The sequence below is a fragment of the Triturus cristatus genome, chromosome 10 (assembly GCF_964204655.1).
Source record: "Triturus cristatus chromosome 10, aTriCri1.1, whole genome shotgun sequence".
Classification (NCBI taxonomy): domain Eukaryota; kingdom Metazoa; phylum Chordata; class Amphibia; order Caudata; family Salamandridae; genus Triturus; species Triturus cristatus.
In genome coordinates this window covers 832,089,381-832,103,394 of record NC_140593.1, presented here as the reverse complement: position 1 = coordinate 832,103,394, position 14,014 = coordinate 832,089,381, and the positions used below count along the sequence as shown (strand labels likewise).

General features: G+C 42.8%; 1 protein-coding gene across 2 annotated transcripts in view; it reads right to left on the bottom strand.

The window, feature by feature from the left end:
* Positions 1-6,053, bottom strand: part of IFT38 (intraflagellar transport 38) — an 854,149-nt gene extending 848,096 nt beyond the window's left edge. For both annotated transcript variants that reach the window (XM_085628445.1, XM_085628447.1), the window contains exon 1: positions 5,920-6,053. In XM_085628445.1, coding sequence (XP_085484571.1) covers positions 5,920-5,941 — 22 coding nt within the window. In that variant the 5' untranslated portion in view covers positions 5,942-6,053. The remainder of the gene's footprint in view (positions 1-5,919) is intronic.
* Positions 6,054-14,014: the final 7,961 nt, after the last annotated feature.

Here is a 14,014-nt window from a genome sequence, read left to right as displayed (position 1 = left end):
ACGGAGACTACTGGCAAATCAAAGAAAACGAAATAAAAGGCGAGTGGCAGACTATTGGCAGGTTGAATGGCCTTTTTTGTCCTTATTATAGGGGTTTAAACATAACATAGAAAAACTATAAAAATATCCTAGCACCCAGCGGGAAGCAATCTGGTTATCAACAAGTGAATGTAATTTGTGAGGGCGTCTGTGGGCTAGCCAATAGTTATTATGAAGGATTTTATGTCAATGTTTGTGCTGTTATGGTAAATGAACAAACTTGTTAGCAGGGTGCTAATGTAGTCTGGAGATGATAGGAACAGCACTCAGTTGGTTATGCCAATGTTAGCAGGGGACAGCAAAAAACACACCACCGCCAATAAAGTGGCCTGCAGATCCAGGAGAACAACCTGTACAGACTAGCAGTAAAGGGATAATAGCCCATTACGACCCGTAACATCACAGACATTGGTGAACTGTGGTTTCAAGAATCCCTAGGCACATGCAAGGCTGGTGCCCAATACATCAGTAACTGAGCACAACGAGTCCTCTGCTCAACAGAGATGAAGCACTACACATCCTATTTCTCTTAACATTTAACATACAGTACACATAGGGATTTATTTTTATCCGAGACACTTCATTCCTCAGTAGAACACAGAGGTGAACCAGCTTGTGAGTCAATAAATCTGAAACACTGCTTGACAGGGGCACACATATCTAAGACTAAAGAACAAGAACCCTAATCTTCAGGAGCATGTTACCCTAGAGTCAGATACTCTATTTAATTTTGAAAGTAAAAAAAAAATTTTTTTTAATCTCACTTAGCGTCACAAGCAGTATTGTCACAAAACCTGGGACCTTGCGTATTACTTACACCATCACATAGGATTGTGTCTACTAATATTACTAGTTCCAGTTCAGTTTTCAACAGGTCAACATTAAATATAAAATAACAATTTATAAAATAATAGCACATAAAATTACACAATATTGATATAGTGCTGCGAAACAATTTAGTACAAACTTGAAATCACCTTGAAAAAGTTAAAAAGACAGTAGCAGCCCCCCTCAGTTTGGTGGCATTGATATATCATAGCGTTGTTTAGCATTAGTACCTTTATTAAAAATAAAAATGGGGTAAAAATCAGGAACCCCTCCTTTACATAAAAGACATAGGCATTCTTCTTGGCCATCTCCAAGTAGTAATTTTCAAGGATGCCCAACCCTCGTCCATGGTCTTATAAGGAATACAAATCTCCACATCATATTTTATTGCTGTTTCTGCTACAATCTTATATAATGTGAGTTCGTACAATACACACTCAATACTTCAAAACTGGCTTCTGCAATCCTAAATTTCAAATCATACTTTATGTCCAAAATAGATCCCCAAGTTAGGATTTCATTCCATGTTACATACTAAAGATAAATTAGTTATACATTTCCAGCCCATAGAGTGAATGAACTGTCATTAATTTATAAGCAAACCTCGCAAAGAGTTATCCACTATCCTCAGCAAATTATTGTGCATGCTGAGCTGTACTGTTTAATCCAAATTCCAGGTAAAGTGCTTCTTCTGGAGTAGATTGATTCAAATTACACATACCTGTCAGGGGAATAGCATTTGGGTCTAAGTGCATTACATACATGTAGTAACTGTAGAAAGTCACTCTTACCCAGTGATTAATAATTGTAACCCTCTCCTTGTTCCACTGCCTTCACGATTGAGGGAAACCTACCATAGATTAGAACCTTTTCTAGTTCTTCCATCCCTAGTTCCATTTAATTACAACTTCTTTCCGCCCTTTCTCAGAATTGAAATTTTAGTTTTTATGGATTTTTTTTTAAATGTAATTAATATAATGATAGTGCGTCAAGACCGCATTGTAAATCTATTGGGGAGAAAATTAAAGATAATAGCTTCATACATGAATGTATTTGTAAAATAAGAACCCAATTTGAGGGAAATTTTCCAATGTCTTTGAAAATTGATGGTAAATCTTGCAGATATGACGAAAAGACCCAGGCCTTCTGCGTTTTTAACATCAAGGCCTCGAATCACCAATGAGACTAACACGTGTGGCCACATGCACCAATAAACTTTGACCTCCTTGTGCAATACAAACACTAACAACAGGGATCCTCGGCACTAGTACCTTGGGTGCAGTGAATGACTAACACTTGAAGCATGTAACTGAGCAATATTCATTCTGGGGTAACGTGCAGTGTGCAACAGACACTACACCAGGTATTTATTGTGAAAGACTTACCTCCGACCTAGTGCACTACTCTCACAGACATTTGGAAACACATAAGCGGAAGGATTTCCAGATTGCACCTTGTTGACAAAGCATTTTCTGACTGTGGGCTTTCATTTAACAAATGAGTTCATTCTGGGAGCTGCGTTCCTCATTCGCTTGAATTACACCAGTTGTACTAGTGTAGTTAATAACAATGAGAACCCAAGTTCTAGAAAAGAAATGTTGGAGGGACTAGCTAGTATATGCAATGATATGAAGTCTAATGTTCAAGGTCGGATTGGGAAGGCGGGCAGTCGGGCATTGGCCGATGGGCCGATGCTTTAGGGGCACCTGTGGGCCGTTTTTTTTGGACCTCTGTAAAGCGGCCCGAGAGACTTATTTTCTTCCCCAGTCACCGCCGAGGCTTCTGTAATGCGGCGTCAGCGGTAAACAGCCTTTAGTGCGCGGCTGCTACTGCGCATACCATTACTTCGCAAGCGTTACTACGTTTGCGATGTTACAACGCGTACCATTAGTACGCAAGTTGTTACATCGCCAGCGTTGTTACTACGCATTTTTGTAATGGTAAGCTTGAAAAGAAATCGAACCAAGTCGTTGTAAGGAAACTGAGGCTGTTTCCTCACAACGAGGTGCACCGCCCCACGGAGACGACGTGAGGAAGGTCCCAGGAGGAGAGAGGAACCACGAGGAGTGAGGTAAGGGGGATGTAGTGTGTATTTGTAGAGTAGGGGGTCGTGCTGGGGGTACAGTTTAAGGGTTGAGGGTAGTGTTAAGGGGTATATGTAGTGTTTACGGTTTGAGTGTAGGGTTTAGGGTAGTGTTGTGGTGTATGTGTAGAGTAGGGGGTCGTGCTGGGGTAGTTTTTTAGGGTTTAGGGTAGTGTTGTGGTGTATGTGTAGTTTAGGTTAGTGTTTTAGGGTTAAGGGTAGTGTAGGTGGGTCGTATGGTATGGTTTAGGGTAGTGTTTTGGTGTATATGTAGTGTAGGGGGTCGTGCTGGGAGTGGCGTATTAGGGTTCAGGGTAGTGGTGTGTTTTTGAGGTGTAGGAAGTTGTGCAGGGGGTAGTGATCTAGGGTTTAGGGAAGAGTAGTAGTGTGTAGTGTTAAAGGCTTCTGTGTAGTGTCGTCATGTATGTGTAGTGTAGGGGCAAGAACACATAGTGGTGGAATGCGAAGTAATATTCATGCTTTTACGTAGTTAAGGTAAGCGTAGTAATATAATGCGTAGTAATGCCGTTTTGCAATGTAAAAAAAAAAAATCGCACTAAATGCATGCGTAGTAATGGAATGCTAAGTATCGTCATACATTCGGCGTCAGCATCAAGGGCTCTCGTCTGCCCTACTGTAATTTGAGACTGGGGGTCTGGTCTTGCTCTGGCCTTAAGGGCATTCTCGCCTTGGCCCCCTGCCTCATGGGGCCTGCCTGGCCAGAAGCAGTGACATCCCCTGCCGGGCCATGGGCTTCAGGTTATGGGGAGGGTGTGAATATGCAGGTGCCTCCATGGGGGGCCAAGGGAAGGGGTGATTTTGTGGCCCTTGTGCCATTCCTACATCAGGCTATAGTGGGCTGGGAGAGGGGGGTAAGAGAAGTGACCAGGTGTTGTCACCACAGCCCCAGTGTCTTCTGGCCTTGTTGGGAGTGCTGGGCTTAAATAATTGGATATGGCATTAAGGTCAGGACTGAAGCGTTGCAAAAAACGTGTGCCTACAAAAATACAGAAAGCACTGAGTGGAACAATGTCAGTGCTGAAACGAACATTTACAAGACTTAAAATAAATGAACAGTACAGTACATGAAGATGTCAGTGAGGCCTAAAGGGTTATCATGCGTCAAAACCAGATGGGCCCCTGATTGGGGGTAACTGAGTAAAGCTGAATTAAGTAGAGTATTATATCATGAACTGAACATCACCTGTAAACCGTGAGCAAAAAGACAAGTTTCATAGATCTAATGATCAGAGGCTCCTATGCTGTCAGACAAGAAAGATGTTATGCAGCCATAGAAAGGGGGTCCTGAACCAGTGTGCCTCTAGAAGATTTAAAATTTGTAATTTAGTAAACATTTCTCAAGAAAAGTAGTCTAATGAGACTAACCAGATGGTGATCCATGAAACGTATTTGGGTCTTTGCAAACCTGCATGAACACATCAATGTATGCCTTTACACACAGTTAATCATTTGCACATCGTGAAATAACTAACAAAGGTATAATCCTGCCTTGCAATAAAACACAACGCAAAGAATGCAGAGATCACAGAAGAGGCAGAGCGTTCTTAAAGCCATCACTTATATTCTGAAAATATCAAGTTCATATCAGGGTTGGCATATGAAGTCAAACACGTTTTTCCATATATTTTAAATAATGTGACACTGTGAAATAAGGTTTGTGATCAGGTTATGTTTTACTGGTGCACTGAACTGTTCTCCCTGCTCTGTGACTCATTCCTTTAAGTTGGACAAAAAGGTAGGGGGGCTTTCCAAGAGTGGCGAGGCCAATGACGCATAAGTAGAAATCCTGTCCAAGAGGCATGGCCTATATAAATAAAGATGTGGCTTAAAACATTTGTACTAAATCCTGTGTTTCACCAAAACATAAATCTGAGATAAGCCAGACCTTTTGGCTTTGCCAATACTTGTTAGTTGAATCAGAAACTTTACTACGGTCTGTGGAAATTGTAGGATACTTCAGTGTCTCACACACTCCTGTTCTCCACTTCACACCACGTTCTTCTACTAATCACTGAATCTGTTAGACACTTGGGCCATTTTTCTCTCCTCGTCATTCTGAAATCTCCATTTGCACACCGCACTTTCCCACAATTGCAACTGCCACAAATGCGACTATCGGTCTACAGAGCAGCCAAGGGCCAGATGTGCATGTAGACTACATGCCTTTATGGCATGCACTGCGAGAAACTCATGCTGCCTTCAGCCTCAAGTTTAGAGCTCTCAAATGTGAGCCATCATAAACACCCACCTGAACTTGGACAGTTGGACGCAGCTCACTTCAAAGCCACAAGTCATATGTTGCATGGAGCAAAACATACTCTTAGGGAATGCAATATGAAGTAAAACATGTGGCATGTAAGCACGGATTGCCTGCGTGCCTTTAAGATTTGTACAGCCATACTTGTGAAACCGATCAGTGTATTTTCCAATCAAGTTAAAGACATAACTATAGAAACTGACAGGGAGCACAGTATCAAAGTCGGTGGTTTAGTAATCTGCCTGGTCCGACACCAGCAGGACCCAACCCATCTGTTGCTTCCGAAAAACAGAGAACATTTCTTAACCAAGCACTGGGACGTGTTAGAGTTAAAATCTACAGTCTTCGATGCATAAGTAAAGGTGGTTAATTGCTTGCATTTAATGCTTTTGTTTGCTGTTGGTAACAAGCTTCACAGAAAAAAAGCACATCCCCACATTGTTATGGAATGAAATGGTCGACGTAGGGCAAATTTCCCCCTGGATCAAGAGCTGCCAAGATAACACAAGGATCCTGAGGTGTAAGACATCACCACTCTGAGTACAGTGCAGTACACCACCCATCACACGCAGCTGGCAGAGAACACCCTTCGTACCCATGACAGCGGCACCCGCTGCTACCTACATCCCTGACACGAAACCCAGCGGCCAAACTAAAACATTACAAGCGAACGAGGACACGCCTTGCTTACTTCGAAGATCTCGAAATGACATTGTGCTACAGGATCGGCAATGGAGACAGCAAGAGTCCGGTACTGTGATGAGCCCAGCCACTGGGAACACAGCGGATAGCTAAGACTCGGGCCTACCAAAGCCTACTTCCGTTACTCTAGCAACCGACGCCGCAGCTACGGCAGCACTGAAAGGACATTGTGGTTAGAATAGCAAACTCGAAATTCCCGAAATGGGAGGAGCGTAGGCATTTTGGCGACGGCGTGTTTGAAAGAATGGACGCGCTGCTTCAATCCTTATCCACCACCGCACAGAGAAATCATGTTTCTCTTTGCAGATAACTTAAGTGTTGTCTGTAAAGTACACTGGGGTATCAAAGTCGTGTTTTTGTGTTCTCGTGCTCTTTTAATCTCCGTCGCGCACCTCGCACAATATCAAGAGCCAGGCAAAATCACAGTGCTTCTCTTTTCTAAGGGAATGGTGGCGGTTAATGTAGTTTTTTGTTGTTGCAGATTTTATTTTTTATATTGTGCGAACTCGACCCGAAGGTATTGAAGGCTTTACACGAACACCAGTTACATCACTCAAGGACACAAGTTAGCTCAAAACGGTACATGCCTTCTATTCCACTGTTCCCTGAAGGTGTTTGTGGGTCTTACACGTATGCAGTGTTGCCCAATTTTTTTATTTTGCAGATTTATATAGCGCGAACTAGACCCGAAGGTATTGGAGCGCTTTACATGAGCACCAGTTACGTTACACAAGGACACAATCATTCATTTTCTTGGTAGGCACCGGAGAGTACGTGATTTGCCCAGAATCGCAGGATGTGGAATCGACCCTGACGCTCGAACCTTGGTTTCCCAGCTCCAAAGTCGGCAGTCTAGCCTTGAGACCACATCCTCTCCCCCAATTGGTTTAGATCTCGCACAGTTGGGCTAAACTGTTCTCAGTTTGGCAAGAAAATATTGATTTGTGCGGGTTGCAACTATTAGCCTATCGGGCAATAATCATGTCCAAGACTCAAAATTGGGGTAAAAGGCCGCTTTATTGGACAGGTAGGCAAAAATGATATCCAATTACATCAGCTCATAATCAAACATATTCCGAACTAACACCCCCCGCCCCTAAGCAATATCCCCGTACAACTACCACCCCACCTTGTTCGGCCTAATCCTCCTCCCCAAACCCCTAACTCCATCTCCTGCCTAACTCTTGCCTCCAATTTCTCTCCCTTGCTTTCCTCTGTCCGAAGCTATTCCTAATGCCCCCCAAACTTTCCTGCCTGTCTTGATCTCCTCCAACTCTGCCACCAGGAAAAACCCTTACTCAGGCGTTTTTCCTGTCCCCCCAAAACTTTTCCACTTTGACGTAATTTGAATTGGCAACCGGATTTAAAAACAGTCCAAAGGATTCCTGAGCACTACAGCCGCTGTAGCTGGTAAAATATTTATTACGAGAAAAATATAAAAAACCAGCAGTACCTGAGAACACAGAAAAGTATACTGTCGCCAAACAGTGAATAACAATAGTAACATTATCTAACAAGAAAAACTACCACCGTCCACTAAAGCCGGGCAGCGTAAATGCAAAGAAAACATGCAATAATTACGAAAATTCGTGAAACAAAATGGGAATGGGAGGGGAAAGAGGGGGGTAGGGGAGAGAAGAAAAAAGGGGGGGGAACGATAAGCGACTATATTGGAACCAGAAAATTGAACCAGTTATGTATTGCATAAACTGAAAACAGACGCTGTCGCTTCAACAGCATAAATCAACACCATGTTTGTATATTCAAAATCTTCAAAATCATTTCTCGTATATTTAAAATATAAATCTCATTGCCGATAAAAGATAGATGTACACCATCATGCCTGAAAAATTGATAGTCATCTTTGGTTATTTCATTATGTACAAGCCAATGTATACTATTAAGGATACAGAAACGCTGCATGTCGCGGTTGACTTTCTTCCTTGCTCGTTCCATGGCAGTAAATCTGTCCGCCCCTCTCCATATTCTGCGAGGCATTAAGGCAGTTAACACCAACTGTGCATTAGGCCAGGTGTTCAAAAAGAGTTCCAAGTCAGTTTTCATTTCAATTAAAAGTCCCAAACCTGACAACTGTACCAAATCGTTTCCCCTAGGTGCAAAATGACCACATCGGGTTTGTTGTTTGCAGATAACTCGCTCATCAAAGGTAAAAACTGCCCCCATTTCATGCCACTTTTTCCCCACCAGGACAAAAGCACTTCCTCTGAAGAAAAACCCAAATTCTTCCCAAAATGCAGTTTTTCTGCTTGTTTAGCTGCCCATTTGATGAACGAATGACCGACCATCCAGACTCTTTGCTGACGTTTTTCCGAGTTTGTTGCCCAACCTAAAAGAAAAGATAATTAATATTCCGCGACATTAACTGTCCTGATCCAACTGTCTAATATAGGGAAGGCAACAATCAGATGACCAACGTCCCAATTTTTTGACATAATTAATAGCAAATCCCCATCGAACTGCTTCCGATGCTGCCCCAATACGAAAGGAATGGGTACCAAACCTAGTTGGATCCTTACCCAATCTCAATAAGGCCTTTCGCAAAACAGACAACAACTGAAAGGCAGTTAGCTGTGACCCATTCTGATGTCTAAAAATAAAATTTGAAATTGCCCCACCGACTGACAAAAATTCTAGCCATGCTTGTACGGGGCATAATAAGCCACCAACAGCCTGTAATATTATTTTAGCACCTTTACCTATTTGATCTGTTTTGGAGTGCTAAAGAAAAATCTCTATGCTAGAATGTATCAAGGATATGTTTTCTTTTGGTATGTCGCTGTTCGCTACATTTCCCAACAACTCAGAGACTCTAAAAGCCCCGAAAAAGAGCCAAACCATGCACAATTTAAATAAACAAAATTCAAAAACAGAAAAACAAACTTCCTGCAGTACGGTGACTATTCTATGTAACAATTGTAGGGATATCGGATCTCTCTTGTATGAACCTCTCTTTTTTGTCTTAGCCCATCCCTGAAGAATTCTTCTTCCCATCTCGCCTGCGGACATTTCGTAGCCCCAGAAATTTTTTCCATAAAATGATATACCGGCTAACTTACCGGCTATAGTGGTGGAAGAAATGCCTTTATTGATGTTAAGCATAATGAACTGCGCCACATCCCTTCGTCGTTGTTCTAAACCCACCCCATTGAAACTTCTAAATGCAGCACCTGAGTCTAGAAACTCCAGCCAAGCTCTTCTGTAAGCCAGCTTTGTACTCTTTGCTAAAGAGAGCTCGATGAGATGATACATATTCACATAACCAGATTCCATATCTCGTCGGGTATCGGAGTCTTGCGCATGTCTGCTCCTGGCGCCAAGCCACGGAATCTCTCCCTCTGAAATCGAGATAGGGCATCCGCAATGTTATTTGAAATACCAGAAATGTGCCTTACCTTGAAAATAATATTACGTTTAAGACAGCCTAACATGAAAATCTGTAACAATTTCAACAACTGCTTATCTTTAGGTTTTTGACCGTTGATCAAATCGACCACTGTTTTGTTGTCTACGTTGAATAAGACTGTCCTGTTGGCCAACTTCGTTCCCCAAACAGCTAGAGCCACTATTAAAGGAAAAAATTCCAGGAAAGCTATGCTTTTCTTTTCTGCGGCCCAACTGGCCGGCCATCGTTCCGCACACCACTTCCCTTCCCAGAAAAGGCCAAAACCATTGGCTCCAGAAGCATCGGAAAAGAGTTGCATTTCCCAGGTAAAATCTTCATCTAGAGACCAGAGTGTTATGCCATTGAATTCTGGCAAGAAAGTCGACCAAACCTCAAAATCTGCTCGCATCTGAGCCGTTATTCTAACTCTGAGGTGAGGAAGCTTTAGACCTGACATGGAGAAACCCAAACGCCTGCAAAAAGATCTGCCTGCACGAATGACCTTGCATGCAAAATTTAGATGGCCTAGTAAGCATTGGGCTTCCAACAATGTTAGCTTCACTGCCGAGCGAGCGTGCTCCAAAAGTTTAGTTATTTCATCAATCTTTTTCTGAGGTAATCTGGCCTGCATTTTAGAAGTATCAATTTCAATGCCTTAGTACGTAAGGCAACAAGCGGGACCTTCTGTCTTATCCTCCGCTAGGGGTACCCCCAAATCTTGAGCCAGCCCTTCAAAATCCTGTATAGCTTTTTTGCATTGCTGAGAATTGGCTGTGCCTATGAACAAAAAATCGTCTAGGTAATGTGTTACCCCGGTATGTCCTGTGGTAAATGAAAAACACAACTGAAGAACGGAGCTAAAAGCTTCAAATAATCTGCATGATATGGCGCAACCCATAGGAAGGGATTTATCAACAAAGAACCTTCCTTCAAAAAAGATTCCCAGCAAGGAAAAATCAGAGGGATGTACTGGCAGTAGTCTAAAAGCCGATTTGATGTCGCATTTTGCTAACTCAGAATACTCCCCTGACTTCCTGATCATCCTGAAAGCTGAATCTATTGTTGAAAAATGCACCATAGCATCATCCCTGGATATAAAATCATTAATGGAGCCACCTAAAGGCCACGAAAGATGCTGAATCATCCTGAACTCTCCAGCGGCCTTTTTTGGAACCACGCCCAGAGGTGACACAATGAGATTATCCAAGGGCCATGAGTCGAAAGGCCCTGCCATCCTTCCCTCCCGGACTTCAATCATCAGTTTCTCCCTTACTACCTGTGGGAAAGCATTGGCAGATTTTAAATTCAGAGCAAATCGGCGACAGCGTGGGCCCTGATACCTAATTTGAAGCCCTCCTTAAAGCCCCATGCTAACAGAGCTGCCTCTTGAGAATTGGGGTAAAAACGTAACCATTTACATAGGATGTCCACTTTGATTGGCGTAGAAGCCCTTGTTTCCAGACTGAAACGCGAAGCCTCTGCCCCTGTTTTGAAAACTGTTTCCCCAATTTGCGAGTTCTCCAAAACACTGCAAGACTGCATGCCTACCTCCGCACTTTGAGCACTCGTGCTTATACTTGCAGGGCTTCTTTGCACAGTACCCTTTGTTAAAATTCCAGCATGCCCCGGATATGGCTGACTGCTTTTTGTTCCAATTACCCACCCCCCCCAGGGTGGGTCTATTCTGAAAGGGCCGGTAAATAACCGCTAAACCGCTAGCAGTGTGCATGGACGGAGGGGGCCGCTGGGGATACATCCATTGTACCCAAAGCTCATTATCAACTTCCCCCCATGGTTTTTCCGGCATCAAAACTAATCTAGCCCTAAATTCTTCATCGTAGTGTAACCACGAATATCCCCCGAATTCTGAAGCTGCCTTTCCGAATTGTATCCAAGTATTTAAACAGGGACACCGATCTATCAGGGAATTTTTCGCAGTATACACTGGCGAAAATAAGAAAGGCGGAAGTCCATGTATCTATGTTCGTGGGTACCCTGGGCCTTCTTGATAATTCCCATGCTTCTTCTTTTGAACCCTCCTTCGCTTTAATTTCCCTGTGAAGAAGTTTAAAAACGTCAACAAAATCCCCCCTCCATATCTTATCCTTAGTAGACGTATTCAAATGTGCGCCCAGGGGCATAGAAAAACCCATATACGGTAGACGTCTAAACTTTGAGGCAGCTTTGTCTTCTGACTCTGTTTTTTGCTTATCATCCGAACTCACTATACCTTTGGGGTTGTTAATCGAAGAATGCACCTCGCCGCAGACTTGTATATTTTTGTCTACATTGATCAAATTATTGTGCTCAATATCAGTACCCACTCCCTTATCGACCCGTATACGCTTTCTAGGTAAAAGCGCATGCACCTCACCTGATTGAATTTGCGCATGCTCCTCGGTCGCTGATCTGCTCTTTGCTCCCTTGTGATGCCTTGAAACGGATCCACGCTAGGTGCCCTCATTTAGTGTATTCTGCGAAAAATAAAATCCCCCGCCCCTAAGCAATATCCCCGTACAACTACCACCCCACCTTGTTCGGCCTAATCCTCCTCCCTAAACCCCTAACTCCATCTCCTGCCTAACTCTTGCCTCCAATTTCTCTCCCTTGCTTTCCTCTGTCCGAAGCTATTCCTAATGCCCCCAAACTTTCCTGCCTGTCTTGATCTCCTCCAACTCTGCCACCAGGAAAAACCCTTACTCAGGCGTTTTTCCTGTCCCTCCCCAAAACTTTTCCACTTTGACGTAATTTGAATTGGCAACCGGATTTAAAAACAGTCCAAAGGATTCCTGAGCACTACAGCCGCTGTAGCTGGGAAAATATTTATTACGAGAAAAATATAAAAAACCAGCAGTACCTGAGAACACAGAAAAGTATACTGTCGCCAAACAGTGAATAACAATAGTAACATTACCTAACAAGAAAAACTACCACCGTCCACTAAAGCCGGGTAGCGTAAATGCAAAGAAAACATGCAATAATTACGAAAATTTGTGAAACAAAATGGGAATGGGAGGGGAAAGAGGGGGGTAGGGGAGAGAAGAAAAAAGGGGGGGGAACGATAAGCGACTATATTGGAACCAGAAAATTGAACCAGTTATGTATTGCATAAACTGAAAACAGACGCTGTCGCTTCAACAGCATAAATCAACACCATGTTTGTATATTCAAAATCTTCAAAATCATTTCTCGTATATTTAAAATATAAATCTCATTGCCGATAAAAGATAGATGTACACCATCATGCCTGAAAAATTGAAAGTCATCTTTGGTTATTTCATTATGTACAAGCCAATGTATACTATTAAGGATACAGAAACGCTGCATGTCGCGGTTGACTTTCTTCCTTGCTCGTTCCATGGCAGTAAATCTGTCCGCCCCTCTCCATATTCTGCGAGGCATTAAGGCAGTTAACACCAACTGTGCATTAGGCCAGGTGTTCAAAAAGAGTTCCAAGTCAGTTTTCATTTCAATTAAAAGTCCCAAACCTGACAACTGTACCAAATCGTTTTCCCCTAGGTGCAAAATGACCACATCGGGTTTGTTGTTTGCAGATAACTCGCTCATCAAAGGTAAAAACTGCCCCCATCTCATGCCACTTTTTCCCCACCAGGACAAAAGCACTTCCTCGGAAGAAAAACCCAAATTCTTCCCAAAATGCAGTTTTTCTGCTTGTTTAGCTGCCCATTTGATGAACGAATGACCGACCATCCAGACTCTTTGCTGACGTTTTTCCGAGTTTGTTGCCCAACCTAAAAGAAAAGACAATTAATATTCCGCGACATTAACTGTCCTGATCCAACTGTCTAATATAGGGAAGGCAACAATCAGATGACCAACGTCCCAATTCTTTGACATAATTAATAGCAAATCCCCATCGAACTGCTTCCGATGCTGCCCCAATACGAAAGGAATGGGTACCAAACCTAGTTGGATCCTTACGCAATCTCAATAAGGCCTTTCGCAAAACAGACAACAACTGAAAGGCAGTTAGCTGTGACCCATTCTGATGTCTAAAAATAAAATGTGAAATTGCCCCACCGACTGACAAAAATTCTAGCCATGCTTGTACGGGGCATAATAAGCCACCAACAGCCTGTAATATTATTTTAGCACCTTTACCTATTTGATCTGTTTTGGAGTGCTGAAGAAAAATCTCTATGCTAGAATGTATCAAGTATATGTTTTCTTTTGGTATGTCGCTGTTCGCTACATTTCCCAACAACTCAGAGACTCTAAAAGCCCCGAAAAAGAGCCAAACCATGCACAATTTAAATAAACGAAATTCAAAAACAGAAAAACAAACTTCCTGCAGTACGGTGACTATTCTATGTAACAATTGTAGGGATATCGGATCTCTCTTGTATGAACCTCTCTTTTTTGTCTTAGCCCATCCCTGAAGAATTCTTCTTCCCATCTCGCCTGCGGACGGTTCGTAGCCCCAGAACATTTTTCCATAAAATGATATACCGGCTAACTTACCGGCTATAGTGGTGGAAGAAATGCCTTTATTGATGTTAAGCATAATGAACTGCGCCACATCCCTTCGTCGTTGTTCTAAACCCACCCCATTGAAACTTCTAAATGCAGCACCTGAGTCTAGAAACTCCAGCCAAGCTCTTCTGTAAGCCAGCTTTGTACTCTTTGCTAAAGAGAGCTCGATGAGATGATACATATTCAC